Consider the following 18,366-nt stretch of genomic DNA (forward strand, 5'->3'; position numbering starts at 1 on the left):
CATCTTTAAAACCAAAACAGAGCACGATAATAATAAGAACAGTTCTCTGAAATATATTTAATTTTATTTTACATTCTTTCTTTTCAAAATATATTTTAGGAAAAATTGTTCTTGATAACGATTTTGGTTACAGAACAGATGTGTTTAAAAGAACTAGTGTTCTAGAGAGAACATTAGGAAATTTTAATCTTTTGCTGACTGGTATCTGGTTATTCTTGGTTTCTAGCTCCCAGATGGACGCATTATCAAAGTTGGGGGAGAGAGATTTGAAGCACCAGAAGCTTTATTTCAGCCTCACTTGATCAATGTTGAGGGAGTTGGTGTTGCTGAATTGCTTTTTAACACAATCCAGGCAGCTGACATTGATACCAGGTACATTAGAAATTGCGGTTTCAAAGTTATTTATCAGAAATGGAAGGAATATTAATAGTTAGGATGACCAAGTTGACTATTATCTCATGAATGTTTTTGAGATAAGGCAAAATAATTTTTGGGTAGGATGGTACTGGATATTGAACAATATATATTCCATCATTGTGTCTCAGGAGCCACTTTAAACTTCTTATTTAGAAATAATTTCAAACTTACAGAAAAGTTACAAGAATAATACAGAAAACTCATGTATATATCTTTATCCAGTTTCACCATTTTACTGTTTTTAATATTCTGCATGTTTGCTTTATCGTTCTATTTTTTTCTGAACCATTTCAGAGAAGGTTGAATGCATCATTTCTCTTTGCCAGTTTGTGTTTCCTAAGAATGATGATACTCTCTTGTATTATCACAGAGTAGTTATTGAGTTCAGGAGATGTATTATTGATATGCTTTTCCCTACCATCCATATTTCAATTTCATCCGTTGTCCCCATAATATCCTTTATACACTTCTTCTTCCCTCCAGTGTAGAATCACACGTTGTATTTAGTTGTCATGTCTTTTAGTCACCTTTTATTTGGTACAGTTCCTCCATTTTTCATGACATTGACATCTTTGCAGAGTACAGGCAAAGAATTTTTCTCAATTTGGGTTTGTCTCTTTTCTCATAATTAGATTCAGGTTGTGCATTTTGGGCTAGAATACTACACTAGTGATGTATTTTTCTCTAGGTATCACATCCAAAGATGATGTCTGTTCCTTATTGATGATATTAATGTTAAGCTCTTAATGAAATTTCCTGTTTTCTACACTGTATAGTGTTACTATTTTTCCTTTCCTACTTAACAAGTAATTTGTGGAGAAAAACTTTGAGACTATATAAATATAGTTGTCTCAGTATCTGTTGGGGATTGGTTCCAGGACTGCCTTCTGATACCAAAGTCTGTGGATGCTCAAGTCCCTGACATAAAATGGTGTGGTATTTGCATATAACCTATGCACATCCTCTCGTATACTTTATATCATCTCTAGATTGCTTATGTAAATGCTATGTAAATAGTTGTTATACTGTGTTGTTTTTTTTAATTTGTATTTTTTTTTCTTTTATCCATTAGGTGACCAGGGTTGTATTGTTATTTTTTGATTGTGTTTTTTTGGGGGGGATGTTTTCAATCTCTGGTTGGTTGAGTCCTTGCACATGTAGCCCACAGATAGAAAGGGTTGACTGTTTTCTATTCTCATCAAATTCTGCCCCTCTACCCCATTAGTATCCACCGATGATTCTTGTCCAAATCCATTTTTGTCGTGATGGTTGCAAAAGGTGATTTCCTAATTTCATCATTCCTTCTTTATTTATTAATTGGCATTTATCATAATGAAGTGCTTTTTCTTCTCCCTTATTTATTTTTTAATATTGGTATGGACTTAAATTGTTTTATTCAGTGGGTTATAATTTATTGCTGTCTTTATCTTGATGCTGAAATAGTTCCTGATATGTGGACCATCAACTGTGTAGTCAAAACTATACAAAAAAAAGTATACTTAGAAGTATCTTCTCCTCCATACATAGGTAAATGGTCTCATTAGTTTATGATTTATTCTTTCTTATTTCCTCTTCTTACACACAAGGTAGCATACTATAATTACCCTTTTGTACTTTGCTTTTTTCACTTACCAGTGTATCCTAAATAATTCTATATCATTTCACAGGGATTTTTGTCATTCTTTTTCCAGTTGCAAAGTACTCCATTGTGTGAACTTATCGTGGTTAATTTAATGATTCTATTGTTGGTTATTTAGGGAGATTCCACTATTTGTGATGACAGATAATGCTACAGTTAATAACCTTGTTGATACGTATATTTTGTATTGTTGGGCATGTTTATTCTAGGAGAGGAATTGCTGGGTCATAGGGTAAATGCAGGGTTTTTTTAATTTATTTTTTCAGTTGACAAAAATTGTATATATTTATGGTGTACAACTTGTCTTGAAATATGTATACATTGTAGAATGGCTAAATTGAGCTAATTAACATATGCATTAACTCACATACCTTTTTTTTGTGGTGAGAACACTTAAATACCCCACCCCCAGCCTCTGGTAACCACCATTCTACTCTCTGCATTTATGAGTTAAACATTTTTAGATTCCTGTGAGATTGTGGGGTATTTGTCTTTCTGTACCTGGCTTATTTCACTTAACATAATATTCTCATCCATGTTGTTGCATATGACAGGATTTCCTTTTTAAAGGCTGGGTAATGTTCCCTTGTGAATACATACCACGTTTTCTTTATCTATTCATTTGTTGATGGACAGTTGGGTTGATTCTGTATCTTGGCTGTTGTGAATAATGCCACAGTGAACATGGTAGTGCAGATATGTCTTCAACATATTGATTTCAAATTTTTTGAATATGTATGTATATATATCAGCAGTTGGATTGCTGAATCATATGATTCTATCAGTATAGCAGTTTTTTGAGGAACATCTGTACTCTTTTCCATAATTGCTGTACTAATTTATTTTACATTTCCTCCAGCAATGTACAGGATTCCCTGTTCTCCATTGCCAACTCTTGTTACCTTTCCTCTTTAATAATAGCCATTCTAACAGGTGTGAGACGATATCTCATTATGGTTTAATTTGCATTTCCCTGATGATTAGGGATGTCAAACATTTTTCATATGCCTATTGGCTCTTTGTATTTAGGTCATTTACCCTTTTTTTTGTTGGGTTATTTGTTTTCTTTCTAATGAGTTGAGTTCCTTGTATATTTTGGCTATTAACCCCTTATCAGATGTATGATTTGCAAATATTTTCTCCCATTCTGAAGGTTGTCTCTTTGCTCTGTTGATTGTTTCCTTTGCTTTGCAGAAGCTTTTCAGTTTGATGTAAATGCATGTATTTCTGTCAGGTATTGCTAAATTTCCTACTATGGGAGTTGTACCCTTTCTCTTTCCTACCAGTAACATATGAGGGTACCTGTTTGCCCACAGCCTTGTTCACAGTTTTGTCAAGTTTGTTACTTTTATGCCATTCTGAGTGAGAAATTATTTCAGTGTAGTTTTAATTTGCATTTCTCTTATTAGGACTGAAGTTGAACAAATAACTAGAAGAGAGGATATTGAATGTTTGCAACACAAATGATAAATGTTTGAGGTGACTGATATGCTAATTACCCTGATTTGCTACACATTGTAAATATGTCTTGAAATACACTCTTTATCCCATTAATGTGTAGAGTTTTTATGTGTCAATTAAAAATAAAATTATCTGGCTGGTTGGTTCAGTTGGTTAGAGTTCAGCCTTATAACACCAAGGTCAAGGGTTCGGATCCCCTACCAGCCAGCTGCCATAAAAGAAAAGGAAAAATAAAATAAAAAAAGAGAAGTTGATCATATATTTATTTGATGAAGGGCCATTTTATCTTTTTTGTGTGTGTGAATTGTCTGTTCATGGCTTTTGCCTGTTCTTCTCTAGAATTTTTGTTTTTGTGTTTTTTTCCCTCAGTTTTTATAAGTTCTTTCTTTTAGTTCTGTGATATCTGATGCAAATATTTTTTCCCAATTTGCTGTTTGTCTTTTGTTCATTGTGTTTTGGCTGTGCAAAAATTTGTTTTATTTAGTCATATAAAAAGGCTTATAATGTTATCTTTTATTGCATCTACAGTTTGAATCATAGTTAGAAAACCCTCTTCTACGCCTGGGTTATAGAAGAGTTCACCCAGAAGCATTTTGTAAAGCAAGTGTTGGTTTGCTTAGTCCTGAATTAAATAACCACTTAATTAATTTTGGTGGGATGTCTGGGGAGCCAGGATAATAAAGAAATTAATAAAAATAGCGGTTGGGTCATAATAAGCTGTATACCTAGTAGACAATGATCAAAAATCTAATGTAGCCTTTGTAATAATGGTAAAATCTTATGGTAGGGATTGGATAGATGTTTTTGTTCCTTTTTTTTTTTTTATTGAAACATAATCAATTATACATTTTGTCCCTTGATTTAATGATCATTAACAGCAAAATTATATTTAAAAGTCTTTTACTGTTGGTGTTGATTAAAGTGTTGGCGTTCCTAAAGCACAGGAGTCAGATTTAGTATCCCTTCCACTGAGCTTGCATTGGAAAGTGGCACAGCGGATATTTTGTTTTGTGTGTTCTGCATATTGAACGCATACATGAAGCACTTATGTGTACATATCATGTAGCCGTACTTCAACTGCTTGGCTTATGCTACATTCACAGTGAATGCTTTGACAACTAAATATAAAAACAGTGCTTTTCTAGAACCTTAGAGTTGCAGTAGCCTTAGCCATTGAGAGCCTGTAAGCAAGTAAAAACCTGGAAGCAAGTTTGAATGAGGCCAAAATGGATGTGACTCAGCTCCCAAACTTTACTGTGAGAAGAGTTCCTCAGACCCTCACTCAGATTCCTTTTTTTTTTTTTAAACTACACTTGCAGTTATTTTAGATTTGATTATCTGGTATCATAACCAACAGCATATTTAAAGAAGAGGGGACTTTTATAAGAAGCAAACATTCAATCTAGCCAAAAGTAACAGGGACAGCCTCAAAGCAAAGGAACAAAAGGGAAAACTACAAAAGGCAGATGGAAAAATCAGAAAGCAGGAATTTGAATCAGAGGAGAACATGGCCAATTGTAGTAAACAACCACATCTCAGTGCTTCCAGGGAAGCACTGTAATAGTCAAATACTAGAAGTTTGTAATGTAAACCTTGGTCATTAAAAGACAGTTACATTAGCAAGAAAGTGTATCATGTGCTTTTAGAAGTATTTTCATCAAAATTATAAAAAGATTTTATATGTAAAAGAGAGATTGTTGTCTAACAACAGTCCTAATAACAAACATTCAGCCCTGTGATTTACATTTGGAACTTTATTTAATTCTCCCAACTCCCTGAGGTTGATGCAAATAACAGTAATCCTGAGATACTATTTCCCTAATCTGAAGCCCCATTGTGTCTTTCTAGATCTGAATTCTATAAGCACATTGTGCTTTCTGGAGGGTCTACTATGTACCCTGGCCTGCCATCACGGTTGGAACGAGAACTTAAACAGCTTTACTTAGAACGAGTTTTAAAGGGAGATGTGGAAAAACTTTCTGTAAGTATCAGTAATCCGACTATTAACATTCTTTTAACACCTTATAAAGTAGCTTGTGAATCTCGACAGCCACCAGAGGGAGCAAGAAGTCTTTCTAAATAAATTCCTGCTGTAGTCAAATATAGTCTGGAAGAGATCGGAAGAAATAAATGGTTCAAGGTAAGCTCTGTCCTAGCATGTTGATACTGCCTGGTCACCTCTGTTCAGTGGATGGAAGCGACTAGGTCTAGGGCCAAGCACCTGGTTCATCTGTAACTGCTAGCTTGGAATCCAGGGTGCCTCTAAGTGCATGGGAAGAACCTGCTATACCAATGAGAGATAAATGCCCCACATGGGTTTTTTTTTTAAACTTGTTTTTTGGATATGTAATAAGCCTTCACCACTACTCTTGGCCTATGTGATATTTCTGATTTTAGGTTATTTTTTTGGCTATTTGTTGCATGTTCTCTTTCCCCAGTCAGGTTATAAAAATGTCATGTCTCCAATTCTTTTGCATCTCAATAACTTATCATAGCTCTTGAAGTAGACTTTAATTGTTAGTTGTTGATATGTACAATAGAAAGAAATTTTTTAACTAGTATAGTTTAAAATATTAGTATAGAAGTAGTTCAAAAAGTTCATGGAAAAATGGAGTTGAAAGCTAATGCAACTCTTTCCATAGCTTTTTGAAGACCCCTCATATATAAGTGGTCTCTTTGGCATGGGTTGTTTTGTTTTAAACAAACTCCTGCCTATGTGAAAGTATGCTATGAGTGCTATGCACTCAACCAAAAGTCATTTAATCCTGGGTTAATCTCTACGTTTTGTCTCATCAACTTTGATCAACTGTTTTAAATGGTATTACATACTACAGAGTACTTGTATGTTTTGGGGACACTAATGTTACCTCTTTCATATATGACTCAAATTGTTGAAATTAAATGAAATCTGCTTAATGTATGTGAGTATGCACTTACATACATTAATCAGATTAAAGGACAAAGGAGCCATATTGCCTAAGTATGTCACTCATTTTTCTGATTTTACTGAGTTATATATATATAATTTGAAATCAGTCTCAGATAATCATTTATTTGTTCAGCAAAATTTCTTGAACTCCTTCTGGGTGCCAAATACCTAGAAGGTGCTGGGGACAAACAAAACAGTGGTGAACAACAACAAAAAAATCCCCGCTTTTAATCAAAATAATTTATCAGTAGTATTAAGTGCTATAAGAAAAGTAAGGTTAGGAGCTAGAAAATAGTAGTGGTTGGGAGGGAGTTTTCATAAAACTGATCAGAAAAGCCTTCTCTGATGAAGTGACTTTTGACCAGAGACCTGAATCGAGTGAGGGAGTGAACCATCTGACTATCTGAGGGAAAACTTCCAGGCAGGAACAGTGCAAAAGCACTGGGAGTGCGAAAACGGTGCGAAAGCCCTGGTTGGGAGGGTGCCGGTGTGGCTGGAGCAGAGCGAGCAAGGGAGAGGGGTGAGGGATGAGGGCAGAAATGTACCAGGGAGGCGGGCCTTGTTCAGCCATGGTGAAGGGTTTGTCTTTACTCCTAGTGAGATAGAAAGTCGTGGGAGGGTTTTGAGCAGAGAAATGATAGGATCTGACTTATATTTTTAAAGGATCATTTAGTCTGGGGTGGTGAATACACGCTTGGGGGAGGAGGGAACAAATGTGGACATAGAAAGACCAGTTAGGAGGCTATGAGAGGAGGGAGGAGGTAGTCGAGGTTTAAATTGGAGGGCAATGTTGAAATGGTTGTCTTGGAGAATGGAAGACAGAATAGAGAAATGTAATTGAATTGCCAAGGAGCAGTAAGTGCTCAGTTGAGGTTAGTGATACATATAAAGCAAGATGCTGAGTTTCTTCCCCATCTTGTTCAGCTGCTTGAAGACATGTGCAAAACAGGGAGTTGATAAACCAACTTGGTGTTTCGTCAAGTGAGTATGAGAGGGAGAGGAGGACAGAGTAACTAAGGATGTCAGGAAATGGTGGAGAGAACACGTGCATGCACAAACCACAATAGGACCGAGGAGAAATAACCTGGAGATCTGTGGATGACTTTGGCATGGAGGAGTGGTGGATGGAACAGTCTGGTGGAATGAGTTTCAGAGGGCCTGCGGAGTTCTAGGGAGGAGGGAGATAGAAGAAACAATGAAGAGCAAGAACTCCTGTTACTAAACCTCCAGGGTTAGGAAGGAAGTGTGTGCGAGAGAGAAAAACAGCAGCGGGTTGAGAAAGAACAGGGGAAGCAGTGTCTTCAGAGGCTAGCTAAGTTACCTATAGAGGAGGGGTGGGCATACTACAGCCCTTGTACCAGAACTGGCAGATTTTGTAAGTAAAGTTTTATTGGAACACAGCCAGCTGTGCCCACTTATTTACATAGTGTTACCTACACACGCATACTATTGTTAGCTATACGTGGGGTTGGGTAGTTAGTAGTGTTACCTACACACACATACTATTGTTAGCTATACGTGGGGTTGGGTAGTTAGTTGTCAGAGACCTGCAAACCCTCAAGTATTTACTACCTAGCCCTTTACAAAAATCGTTTGTTGACCCCCACCTATGAGCGAAAAAGTAACTAGAACAAATAGTGTTACCTACACACGCATACTATTGTTAGCTATACGTGGGGTTGGGTAGTTAGTTGTCAGAGACCTGCAAACCCTCAAGTATTTACTATCTAGCCCTTTACAAAAATCGTTTGTTGACCCCCACCTATGAGCGAAAAAGTAACTAGAACAATTAAAACAGTAGGTTAGTCTCAGAACTGATTAATAAATAAACTGATGTTTTTCCGTGACATACATTATCAGATCCTGATAGTTTGATTATGTGTCATAAAGGCAAATAATTTAGAATGACATAGTTACTTTGAGTGTTTTTTGTGGTATTTATGACACTGAATATAAAAATGGCTATGTCATTTTAAGGTTTCTCATTTAGGTGTTGACTGACCATATAGATCAGGATGTGTCCTTTTTAGACAATTAATTGTAGCTACCAATTGTAAAACTTTTCTCAGAATGGCTTTAATTTTGGTTTACTCCATTCATTTTCTTCAACATCCCCATAATTTGTCTTGACCTATTTGGTCTTGTTTATTTTGATAACATTTTATATGAATTTGAGACAATAGAAAGTGAACTTTGCAAATAAGAACTTAAATTTTACTCTTTTGCTCTGGACTAGAATCATAGCAGCATTAGATCATGAAGAAATATACAGATCCTTTCATCTAGACTTCATTTGACAGTTAAGTGACTTACCCATGTGCTCATCTGCCAGTTGATGGGAAAACCTGCTATAATCATGCCTCTGGTACTTGGGCTCTCAGGATGATCAGTTGTGTAATTTATTGTACAAATTAGGGCACTTTGAGAGTGAAAAGGGGTGGTGGTAGTGATCGGACAAAAGATGTAAATCAGGACTGTTCCAAGCACACTGGGATGGATGTGTGGTCTCTTAACTATGAGCTTTGGGCAAATTATTAAATGTCTCTTGTACCTCAGATACCAATCCTGCTGTCCTACTTACATCCCAGGACTGTTGTGAGATTCAACAAGAATGAATATATGAAAAGATCATTTTCACGAAGCAGAAAGCACTACATATGATATTTCATTATCCTCTCTTTCTCCTTTAGAAATTTAAGATCCGCATTGAAGACCCACCCCGCAGAAAGCATATGGTATTCCTGGGTGGTGCAGTTCTAGCAGATATTATGAAAGACAAAGACAACTTTTGGATGACCCGACAAGAGTACCAAGAAAAGGGTGTCCGTGTGCTGGAGAAACTTGGTGTGACTGTTCGATAAATCCAAAGCTCGTTCCCATCACACCCCTCATGCTTTCTTTTTTCCTTTATTGCCAATCTTTGAACTCATTCAACTCTAAGACGTGGAAAAGGCCTCTCTGTGCCCTTTGACTGGAAAGGTCAAGTTTTATTCTGGTGTCTTGGGGAAGCTTTGTTAAATTTTTGTTAATGTGGGTAAATCTGACTGTTTAATTCAACCACTTCCCTACAAACACAACTAGAGGGCAAAGGGTCCTGTCTGCTGCTTTGTTTCTTCTAAGTAGGCATTTAGATCATTCCTTTAGGCTTCCTGTTTTCACTTTTCTGCTCTAATGCTGCTAGTTTTAGTCTTTAGCACACTAGGTGGTATGCCTTTATTAGCATAAGGAAAAAACTTTAACAGGATCTTTTACATATTACTGGGGTGGGGGTGGTTAGGGATGGGTGAGCAGCTGCTGAACCCTTTAGGGCATTTCCTCTTTAGTGTGGCGCTTTCGACAGTTACTGCTGCACCTTTAAGTACCTTAAAGCTTCTCCTGTTAACATCTTAGGGAAATGTTAGGCTCAGAACTGGAGTGTTTTGGGTGGGTTTTTGCGTGTGGAGTAGGGGGGAGTGGGTGGTCTTTTGATTTTGATTTTTGAGGTTTTTCTACCCTGGGGTACATAAGATGAACTTTATTTACAGTACTTTGATTTGGCAGGTTTTCTTGTACTTTTGGTCTGCGTGGAACTGTTTCGATATGATATGAAGAACAAGTGTAGTATTCCATTACCAGGTGGCTTAGGGATTTATTTGTTTTTTAAAAATCAACCATGTTAGCTGGGACTAGACTCCCTAGAGTCTATCAGTGGAAAAGTAACATTTAAAAATGCTTTTGCTAATTCAGATTTACAGATAAAGTGCTTAAGAGCTGGTGTTTCCTAATGCTTCTGTTTAGAGGATTAAGGTAACCCAGTGCCAAGTACCATTCTTGCAAATTATTCTTTTATATAATTGACCCATGCTTATTTGATAAAATAAGCAGTTACATATAAATGATTACTGGCAGTAAGTTATCATTGTTGGGTTAAAAATAACATTGGAATATGGAACTTATTGCCAATTTGGTGATTTTCATTAGCTTTTTGTTGTTGTTTTGATTTGAAACCTGGAAGTGGAGTAAAGTTTGACTATGTAAAATGTTGGCCCCCCAAAATCAAGATTTAAATTTGTATTTGTGCTGAAAAACTAATCATAATCGCTAATTCTCAGCCATCTTTTATGCCTGAAAGGAGAATAGTTAGTATTTTGTAAACATTAGCAGACTGTGCCAGACAGAAAATCCTGTTTGTGAATCCTGTCGATATTGCTTGTTATCTGAAATAATATTAAATAGTACCCAGACATGAATTCTTTCTAAATTTGAAAAATAAAATAATGAGAAATTGTATCACATGTAGTACAAAATGCAGATTTGGGAAAAAATGTTTTCCTTCATTTCAAAACATTCTTTGCTAATAATGGCTTTGAAAGAAATGACTTAATTTTGGGGGTGACTGAAACCAGAGAAATTATTGGCTTTTTTTGTGAGAGTCTTTTTTCTGAGAAAATTTAAAAATTAGTTTATATGAAATAAGCAGCAAAAGACGGTTAGTTTTAATTATGCAGCTTCTGTTAATATTAAGTATTTTTAGTCTGTTTTACCTCAATTTGAACAAGTAAGTTTGCCTGCATGCTGGACATGCATTAGTACATATGAATAGCCCATGAATAATGTCTAGTAGATTTTGAGTATGTGGATCTCAGAGTCACTTTGGAATTTTAAAGTGTTCCTAAATCATGTTCTTATAAATACCTCCAGCCTTTTGAGTACTGGGCTTGTTAAAGTACACACAGGTAGGACCAGTTCCTACTGACTGTTCAGTTTGGGTAAATAGACTGACTCTTGGCCTTTGGTCATGTTTTTAAAATATGGGGGTAGAAAGCAACAAACAATGGGATGCACTTTTAAATAAAACAATGAAAGCATTTATCATTTGTCCCTTGAATGTAGAATTTGTTTTTGATTTCATAATTCTGCTAGCAAACATGACAGTTAAATGGTGTGTTAATATATATTATAATTTAGAAATTCCATTTTATAATTTTCTTCTTCCAAAGTGGAACAGTGTATTTAATAATTTGGGGATTGGGGGGAGTATTACATTTAATTGAAGTTGTCAGGTATGCTTCCCTCAGAATTTAAAAAAATTTCTGTTTTAAAAAGATCTGATTTTTAGTTCTTGAAACCCATTGTCACTTAAGTTTCCAATAATGATTAAAATTCTTTTCTTTTTAAATTGGCATTGCCAATGCCTTGGCCTTTGAGAAGGGTTTTTTAGAAATAAGTCCTACGTGTAAAGATTTTTTCTTTAAAATGTGATATTGGATGTTAACTTTTACACAGTTCTGAGCACTGTTAATATCTGGAAAGTATTTTGAGAGATCAATGGAAAGCTAAACATTCTAAATTTAACAAGAATACACTTCTTTTTGATTCAGAAAATAAAGTCACATTTTTCAAAGTAAACTGGAATTTTGTCTGTTTTTCCTTTTAATTGTTTTTCTCTCTAGTTTCATTTTCTTATTTTTATTCATATTTTTATTTTTGCTAATGCAAGATTGATAACTTTATGTTAGTTGTTAGGCCAAGTTCAGTTCAGTGTTCTGTTATTGACAAAACAACTCATTTCTCGCGTGGTTTTTTTCTTTGAATTTATTTATTGGCTGCTGTCTGCTACGGGGATCTGAACCCATGACCTTGGTGTTATCAGCACCACGCTCTAACCAATAGAGCTAACGGGCTAGCCTTGTATGACTTTAAATACGTAAGGAAAAAAACTAGAAATAAAAGCAAAGTACCACTGCATTAGAGATTTTTTTCCTTCTAATAGACTGTTTTGGTTTCCAAGAGATTTAAGATGACTTTCACAGAATTAGGAATGCTGTATAGACCTGTATGTAACATGCCTTTTTCCAAGGACATTTAGTTCGTCCTCAGACTTTTAGGCATATTATTTTTAACAAAATAAGTAAAGAGGATGCAGATGTATTTAACTGACCCTTCTTGCTTTTATACCAGTCACAAGGATTGAAGTCTGGGGAGTAATGGAAGTATTTTTGCCTTTCCTTCTTTGTGAACTTCTATACTTGATGCCCCTTTCCTGGCCATAGTCCTTCAGGTCATCCTGAGGGTTGCCTCTGGTGTCTTTCATCTAGTCTCTTTTGAGTTGCCAGAAGAATAATGTGGTGACAGCTATCTCTACATGTGATTGAGGAAGAAAATACCAGGCACTGCACAGTGTTGTCATTGATGGAGTGAATGTCTCAGTGCTCTTCATTTTTTTCTCCACCCACAAATTTTGACCACTGTACAATTAAGTGAGTTTATTAACTGTACTAATTTAGGAGCCATCAAAGAGGATATCCAGGGCCGAGCCCGTGGCGTACTCAGGAGAGTGCAGCGCTGGGAGCGCAGCAGCGCTCCCACTGCGGGTTCGGATCCTATATAGGACTGGCCGGTGCACTCACTGGCTGAGCGCAGTGCAGCCGGTCTCAAAAAGGACAAAAAAAAGAGGGTATCCAACTAAAGTGAACCAGAAACTCAAGAATCGATTTTAGCTCAATATTTAATATGCTATCTAACCTTGGACTAGTTGGCCAGCTACCCACAATACTAGGGGTATTTTGAGGGTCACTTTTTTCTTCTTGCTCAAATTACTTGGCACCTTCAAAGACTGAAAATGCTACTTCAGAGGTAGGTGGAGGAAGTAAGAGGAAGGACCTAGGAAAGCATGTTGCTTGTGTGAATACATTGTACTATAGTAGTGACAAAAAAACCTGTACCTATTATAAATATCTCTGTGATCTGCAGATAGAAAATATGTAACTTAAATTTGGGTTTGAACAGTGCAAAAACCAATGACAGGTAATATAAGGATTCTGGGTAAGGGGCATAAAGAATAATTAGGATTTGTAATAATGAATATGTTAATAATGATTTGATCGTCACATATCTTACACAAATAATGATACTCGACACTACCCCCAAAATATGTATAATCAATTGGCTACAAAAAAAAAGTGTGGAAAAATGAAATTAAAAGAAAATATGAACTTTTCCATACACTTTTTGAAGACCCCTTGTGATTTTCAAGCCCGGTGTAGACTTTGAGAACTGTGCCCTTTGCCATTAACATTAAGTTGAACTTTTGCCTGATAAATGCTTTTTAAAAGATTAGTAAAAAGAAAACTAGTGAGCTGCTTTGCTCTTCCTTGAACAGGAGTTGAAAAAAGAGGGACCCAACTCTCAAGAATAAGAATCCTATGCATAAAAGAGTAATTACAAATACTTGAATGCAAAGATGTTAATATCAAATAAAGGTTGAGCTTTTAAACAATTAGTTTAGCAAATTCTATAGGTAAAATCTGCCACAATATTAATTTGATTATTTTCTTAGATGCGTACATTGATGTTCTGCAGAGATTGGGATTTTTTTAATAAGGCATGTCTTAAAATATGCGCAAGAAAATTGCGAGGTCTGTCTTCCTTTAGGAAACCATATCTTAAGGATTTCCTGAGTGAGAGTTATTTCTATTAATTGCTCTTATGTTTTCATACTTCGTTCCGAGTTAGTGTTTGAAGAGTAAGAAATTTGGGCCTTAACTGAGACTCAAGTTTAAAAAATAAATTGATAATAAACATTCGACCCCTTGATTTGAAACCCTCAATCTACCTCCAAATATGTAAGGGGTTTTTTTTGCTGTTGATTTTTGTTTTCTAAGTTAGATCTACATTTAAAATCCGGCATTATTTAAGTTTTAACAACAAATGCAAAGGAATAGAGTCAATTTTGGAACCCCAAACTTGGTACAATTCAAAGGACCTTGATCAATTAGGCTATTTTGTTTCTTAATTTTGTTTTTACTTAACCAGTTCAGGTGGAATTCAAGTAGATACTTTCAGCATTTAAGGTCTGCTTACACAACGTGGAATTCTAAAGGGAACTCTTGAAATGAAATCACATTTTCCTTTTAATATGTCAGGTATCCTATAGGAAATGATGTAGCTAGGATATAATCAATTATATAATTATAAATATGTAATTATTAAAATATGATAAATTTTAATAAAATTATTTGCCCCTATGTCTTTCTCAGTATGAGGTCAGAATCACATGGAGTGTTTTTTAAAAATGCAGACTCCTGATCCCCACTCTGCACTTACCAAAATCTGGGGCCTGAGGGTTAGCCTGTTTTCCAGATGTGATCCCAAAGCCCTCACACCCCTGCTATAGGGTGCAAAAGGGACAATCAGGCTCTAAAGTATGAACCACTCCTCTGGGCCACACCTGCATACCCTCTTGCCTCCTCTCCCTCATGAAAACTCAGAGCTTTTAGCAGATGGGTTCAGAAGTGGAATGGGAAGCAACTCCTGGAAGCTGGAACTACTTAGAGACCAAGTCCTAGGGTTGCTCTCCATGACCTCCACCCCTCCTCCCAAAAAGGAATCATCAGTTCAAGTGAGTGATAAACACCCTTTACTCAAAATGCAAGTTCTGGGAAAGTTAAAGCACCACCAGTCATTTACACATTTGTGCAGATAAAAAGGAAGTCAGTGACTTGCAGTGACACCTAGGGAAGATAGCAATTCTGATTTAAGTGAAGGGAAGGTCTGTAACTTTGGCCTACAGAGTGCATTAGAGAAAATTGGCAGACTCCTGAGGAAGTGTAGTTTTTAGAGCAAGCTCACTAGAGGCCTAAGTAGACGGGAATTGGGTGATGGAAGTGGTGAAATAACCAGAGCAAACCACTTATTTTAATATTCTTTTTAACGATGCTTTCTCCTCACTTCTGACTTCCCAGCTCCCTGAACTCAGACTAGTACAGCTAGTGGCTACAAGTCAGCCTCTTGATAAATGAAAATGATTTGTAGTCTAGCCAAGAAACCACCTACCAGTTGTAGCTTTACTTCCTGGAGAGGGTATGTATGTTTCAAATTTCATGCAAGTGACTTATAAATGAACTTTTGGATGTAACTTGGAGACCTCCTCTATAAAGATGATTGATTTTTTTTTTTAATTATAAATCCAGTTGGTTCCAAAATTTGGAAGTCTGTGGAATTGTTTTAGTTAATAGTTGATAGAGAAAAAAAAATTTACCCCTGCATCTACTCTTTTAGGAACAGATCATTTTAGCCAGAAATTTGAAGAAGGGTATCCTGCTACTGTATGTTATATATACTATATATTTGACTATTTAGTAAATATAAATAACCATATATATGGTAAGTATATATTTAATATATTTTACTTATACTATATATTAAAGTTAAGTAACCAGGGGCTGGTCAGTCAGCTCACTTGGTTAGAGCATGGTATTATAACACCAAGGTCATGGGTTTGGATCCACATACTGGCCAGCAACACCCCATCCCCCAAAAAAGAAACAAGGGGCAAGTACATGCATCCCCCAAAAAAGTAACAAGGGGCAAGTACATGAACAGGGTGGTTAGTTTTTAGTGCAGGAACCGTCTAAGGAGTAGTTTAATGGGTCTTCTAGGTGTGCAAAGAAGTAACTTTTATCTTCTGAACCTAATATAATTCTATAGCCCCTACAAGTGAGCTTTAGAGTTCAGTAAAGATGGAGAGTGTGTAATTGATGCCAGATACATTTTCTTGCTATTTGTTTGCATGTGTATCTCATTTCTACTGTTTTCATCATGAAAGTTTTCCTTACGTTTTCCATTTTATTCTAGAACACACAATAGATAAATATCTTTCAGCCTTTTAAGCACCACCTGTTAGTACATTTAGCTGAAAATTCCTATCAGATATTTAGAAGCTGCACTATTTCTGAATATTGACCTGAAATTTGTTTAAAGTGGAAGTGTTTAATTGTTCATAGTGACCAATAGCCCACACATTAACTTTAATGACTGCTATAAATATGTTTCTTATAACATTAAAACTGACAGGGTCCCCTAAAGCAGAATGCAGTTTATAACGTGGATTTTTGATGTATTAGTGTTCACCATTTGCTTTCCTCAAACACACAAGGTATAGATGGTGCTAGGAAAATTATCTTCTGACTTTAAGCTGTTCTTTTTAAAACGGTGTGACAAGTTCATATGTTTATTTCTTTAATTTTGGCTAATTCCACCAATCTCAAAGAAGAGTTGGATGAAAATTATCTTTATTTAATTTTATACATGTAGCACTCTTTTATATCTTAAACATAAAAAATGTTCTGTTCATACCATTCAAAAGCAGCTGAGATTTGTGGTGTGAGCCAACAAAAATTCTCTCTCAGGTGCTTTAAAAACAATATGAAAGGCTTCCTTGAACATTCTAACTGAAAGTTTTCTTTGTTTTGTTGCATTTGTGGATTTGCTGTTGGAATGTCTCTCTCTCTTTCTCTCTCTCTCTCTCTCTTTCTCTCTCTCTCTCTCTCTCTCTCTGTGTGTGTGTGTGTCAAAGCCTTGATCAACTTTGGAGCCTGTCTTGGTCCCTCCCCTCACTCAGGGGCCTTTGGAAAAGCACTTGTCTTTTGTGTGCCTTAATTTAACTCGGAGTGAGTTGAGTGCCCCCAGCTGGAGTGGTTGGCATCCCAAGTGCCATTTGAAAAGTGCTTTGATATGAAGTGCTGCCCAAGAGCTTGCTCTTCTGTTTATAGCAAACCATTCCCATGAAGAAAATTAAGTGGAAGCTCTGAGAGTGAACCAGCGAACACTGTTGGCTACAGGCATTTAGACCCAGAGGAGCTTGTCACACTTCTAGGATTTATGAAGTTTGGACTTTTCCCCCTGCTTGGTTGGCTTAGTTTTTGCCCAGCAGGTGTTCACTCTGGTCCAAGGCCTTAGATTTAGAGCAGAACTTGACAAATGAGTTAATGGAGTTTTCAAACTCTCCACTCCCAACCAGAAGACAAGAAATGGAAAGAATAACAGGTATTAAGGTTAGCATTGGCCCCTGGAATCTAAATGGCCCTTGAGAAGAACACTTGGGCTGGGGAAGTGTTTGAATCACCTGACCGTCCTAAGAACTTGTCCATGTTTGTGGAGGGCTCTGAGCGTGGCGAGTGCGTGAGCTAGCTCTCAGTGCCGTCGGCGGCAGGGATAACCTGACGGAAGGCTATCTGCAGAGCTAAAGGTGCAAGGGCACGTTGCCTTCTGGGAGACAGTAATTCCACTTAGAGGCAGAGCTGCTGCATGTTACTTAAGCAGCGAGTTTTGCTTTCTGAATTCAAGGATGTTTCCCAGATCTCCACACTGTGAATAGCAGTGTTGTTTAGGATGGTCATTCCTGCTTACATCCTCCTCTGGCCAGGAGTGGAGGAGGAGCCTGGATCTGTGTCTCCTGTCGCTGCTGCAGGAGGACATGATTAGTGGTTAGCCTATCTCTAAAAGCCCTGGGGAGCAAAGGGTAGGAAGGAAGGAAGGAAGTTGTGTAGGATAAACAAAACAAAGCAAAACCAAAAAAAGCTGCAGGAAAGTACTTCAGATGTGCAAGAATCTGTAATTCACAAACTCATGGGAGAGTTGAAGGTTAGGACCTGGATTAAATATTTTCACATGAAATGAGAACACCAAGAAAAAAGCAACCTAAGGGTGGGGTGACTGGCTTGGTTTTAAAGAGGTCTTGGAAACAGATTCCTCTGTTTCTGGATGTTTAGATACATCAAGACCTATACGTAAATTGTTTAAAAATATATCTAACAAGTTTTAGCATAAGACCATTCACATTGTCAATTTGCCTCTAGTTTTCCATGACAGGATTAAATAGGTTTTACAATCATGTTGAGAATAATTCATTACTTTTTTAAGAAGTGTGGTTTAAAAGAAGTAAATATACTGACAAAAAGTTTGAAATGATCTCTTGAATGAGGCACTATTTTAAAGTAATTGGACTGGTTGGTGCACGGCAACCTTCAAAATTCAGTGCTTTCACAACGTAAAAGAAGAGATTCATCAGGGGGCTTGCCACACCTCAGAGATAGGTTTTTTCCAACATCTTAATGTCCATTTGGATGGGACCAAACAAACACCTTTAAAAAGGAGTGGC

The 18,366-nt window shown here is 36.5% G+C and overlaps 1 protein-coding gene across 2 annotated transcripts in view; it reads left to right on the plus strand.

The window, feature by feature from the left end:
- Nucleotides 1-11,834, plus strand: part of ACTR2 (ARP2 actin-related protein 2 homolog (yeast)) — a 33,016-nt gene extending 21,182 nt beyond the window's left edge. For both annotated transcript variants that reach the window (XM_008586180.1, XM_008586182.1), the window contains 3 exons: nucleotides 227-372; nucleotides 5,366-5,498; nucleotides 9,137-11,834. In XM_008586180.1, the coding sequence (XP_008584402.1) occupies nucleotides 227-372; nucleotides 5,366-5,498; nucleotides 9,137-9,307 (450 nt within the window). In that variant the 3' untranslated portion in view covers nucleotides 9,308-11,834. The remainder of the gene's footprint in view (nucleotides 1-226; nucleotides 373-5,365; nucleotides 5,499-9,136) is intronic.
- Nucleotides 11,835-18,366: the final 6,532 nt, after the last annotated feature.

The sequence above is a fragment of the Galeopterus variegatus genome, unplaced genomic scaffold, assembly GCF_000696425.1.
Source record: "Galeopterus variegatus unplaced genomic scaffold, G_variegatus-3.0.2 Scaffold3861, whole genome shotgun sequence".
NCBI lineage: Eukaryota > Metazoa > Chordata > Mammalia > Dermoptera > Cynocephalidae > Galeopterus > Galeopterus variegatus.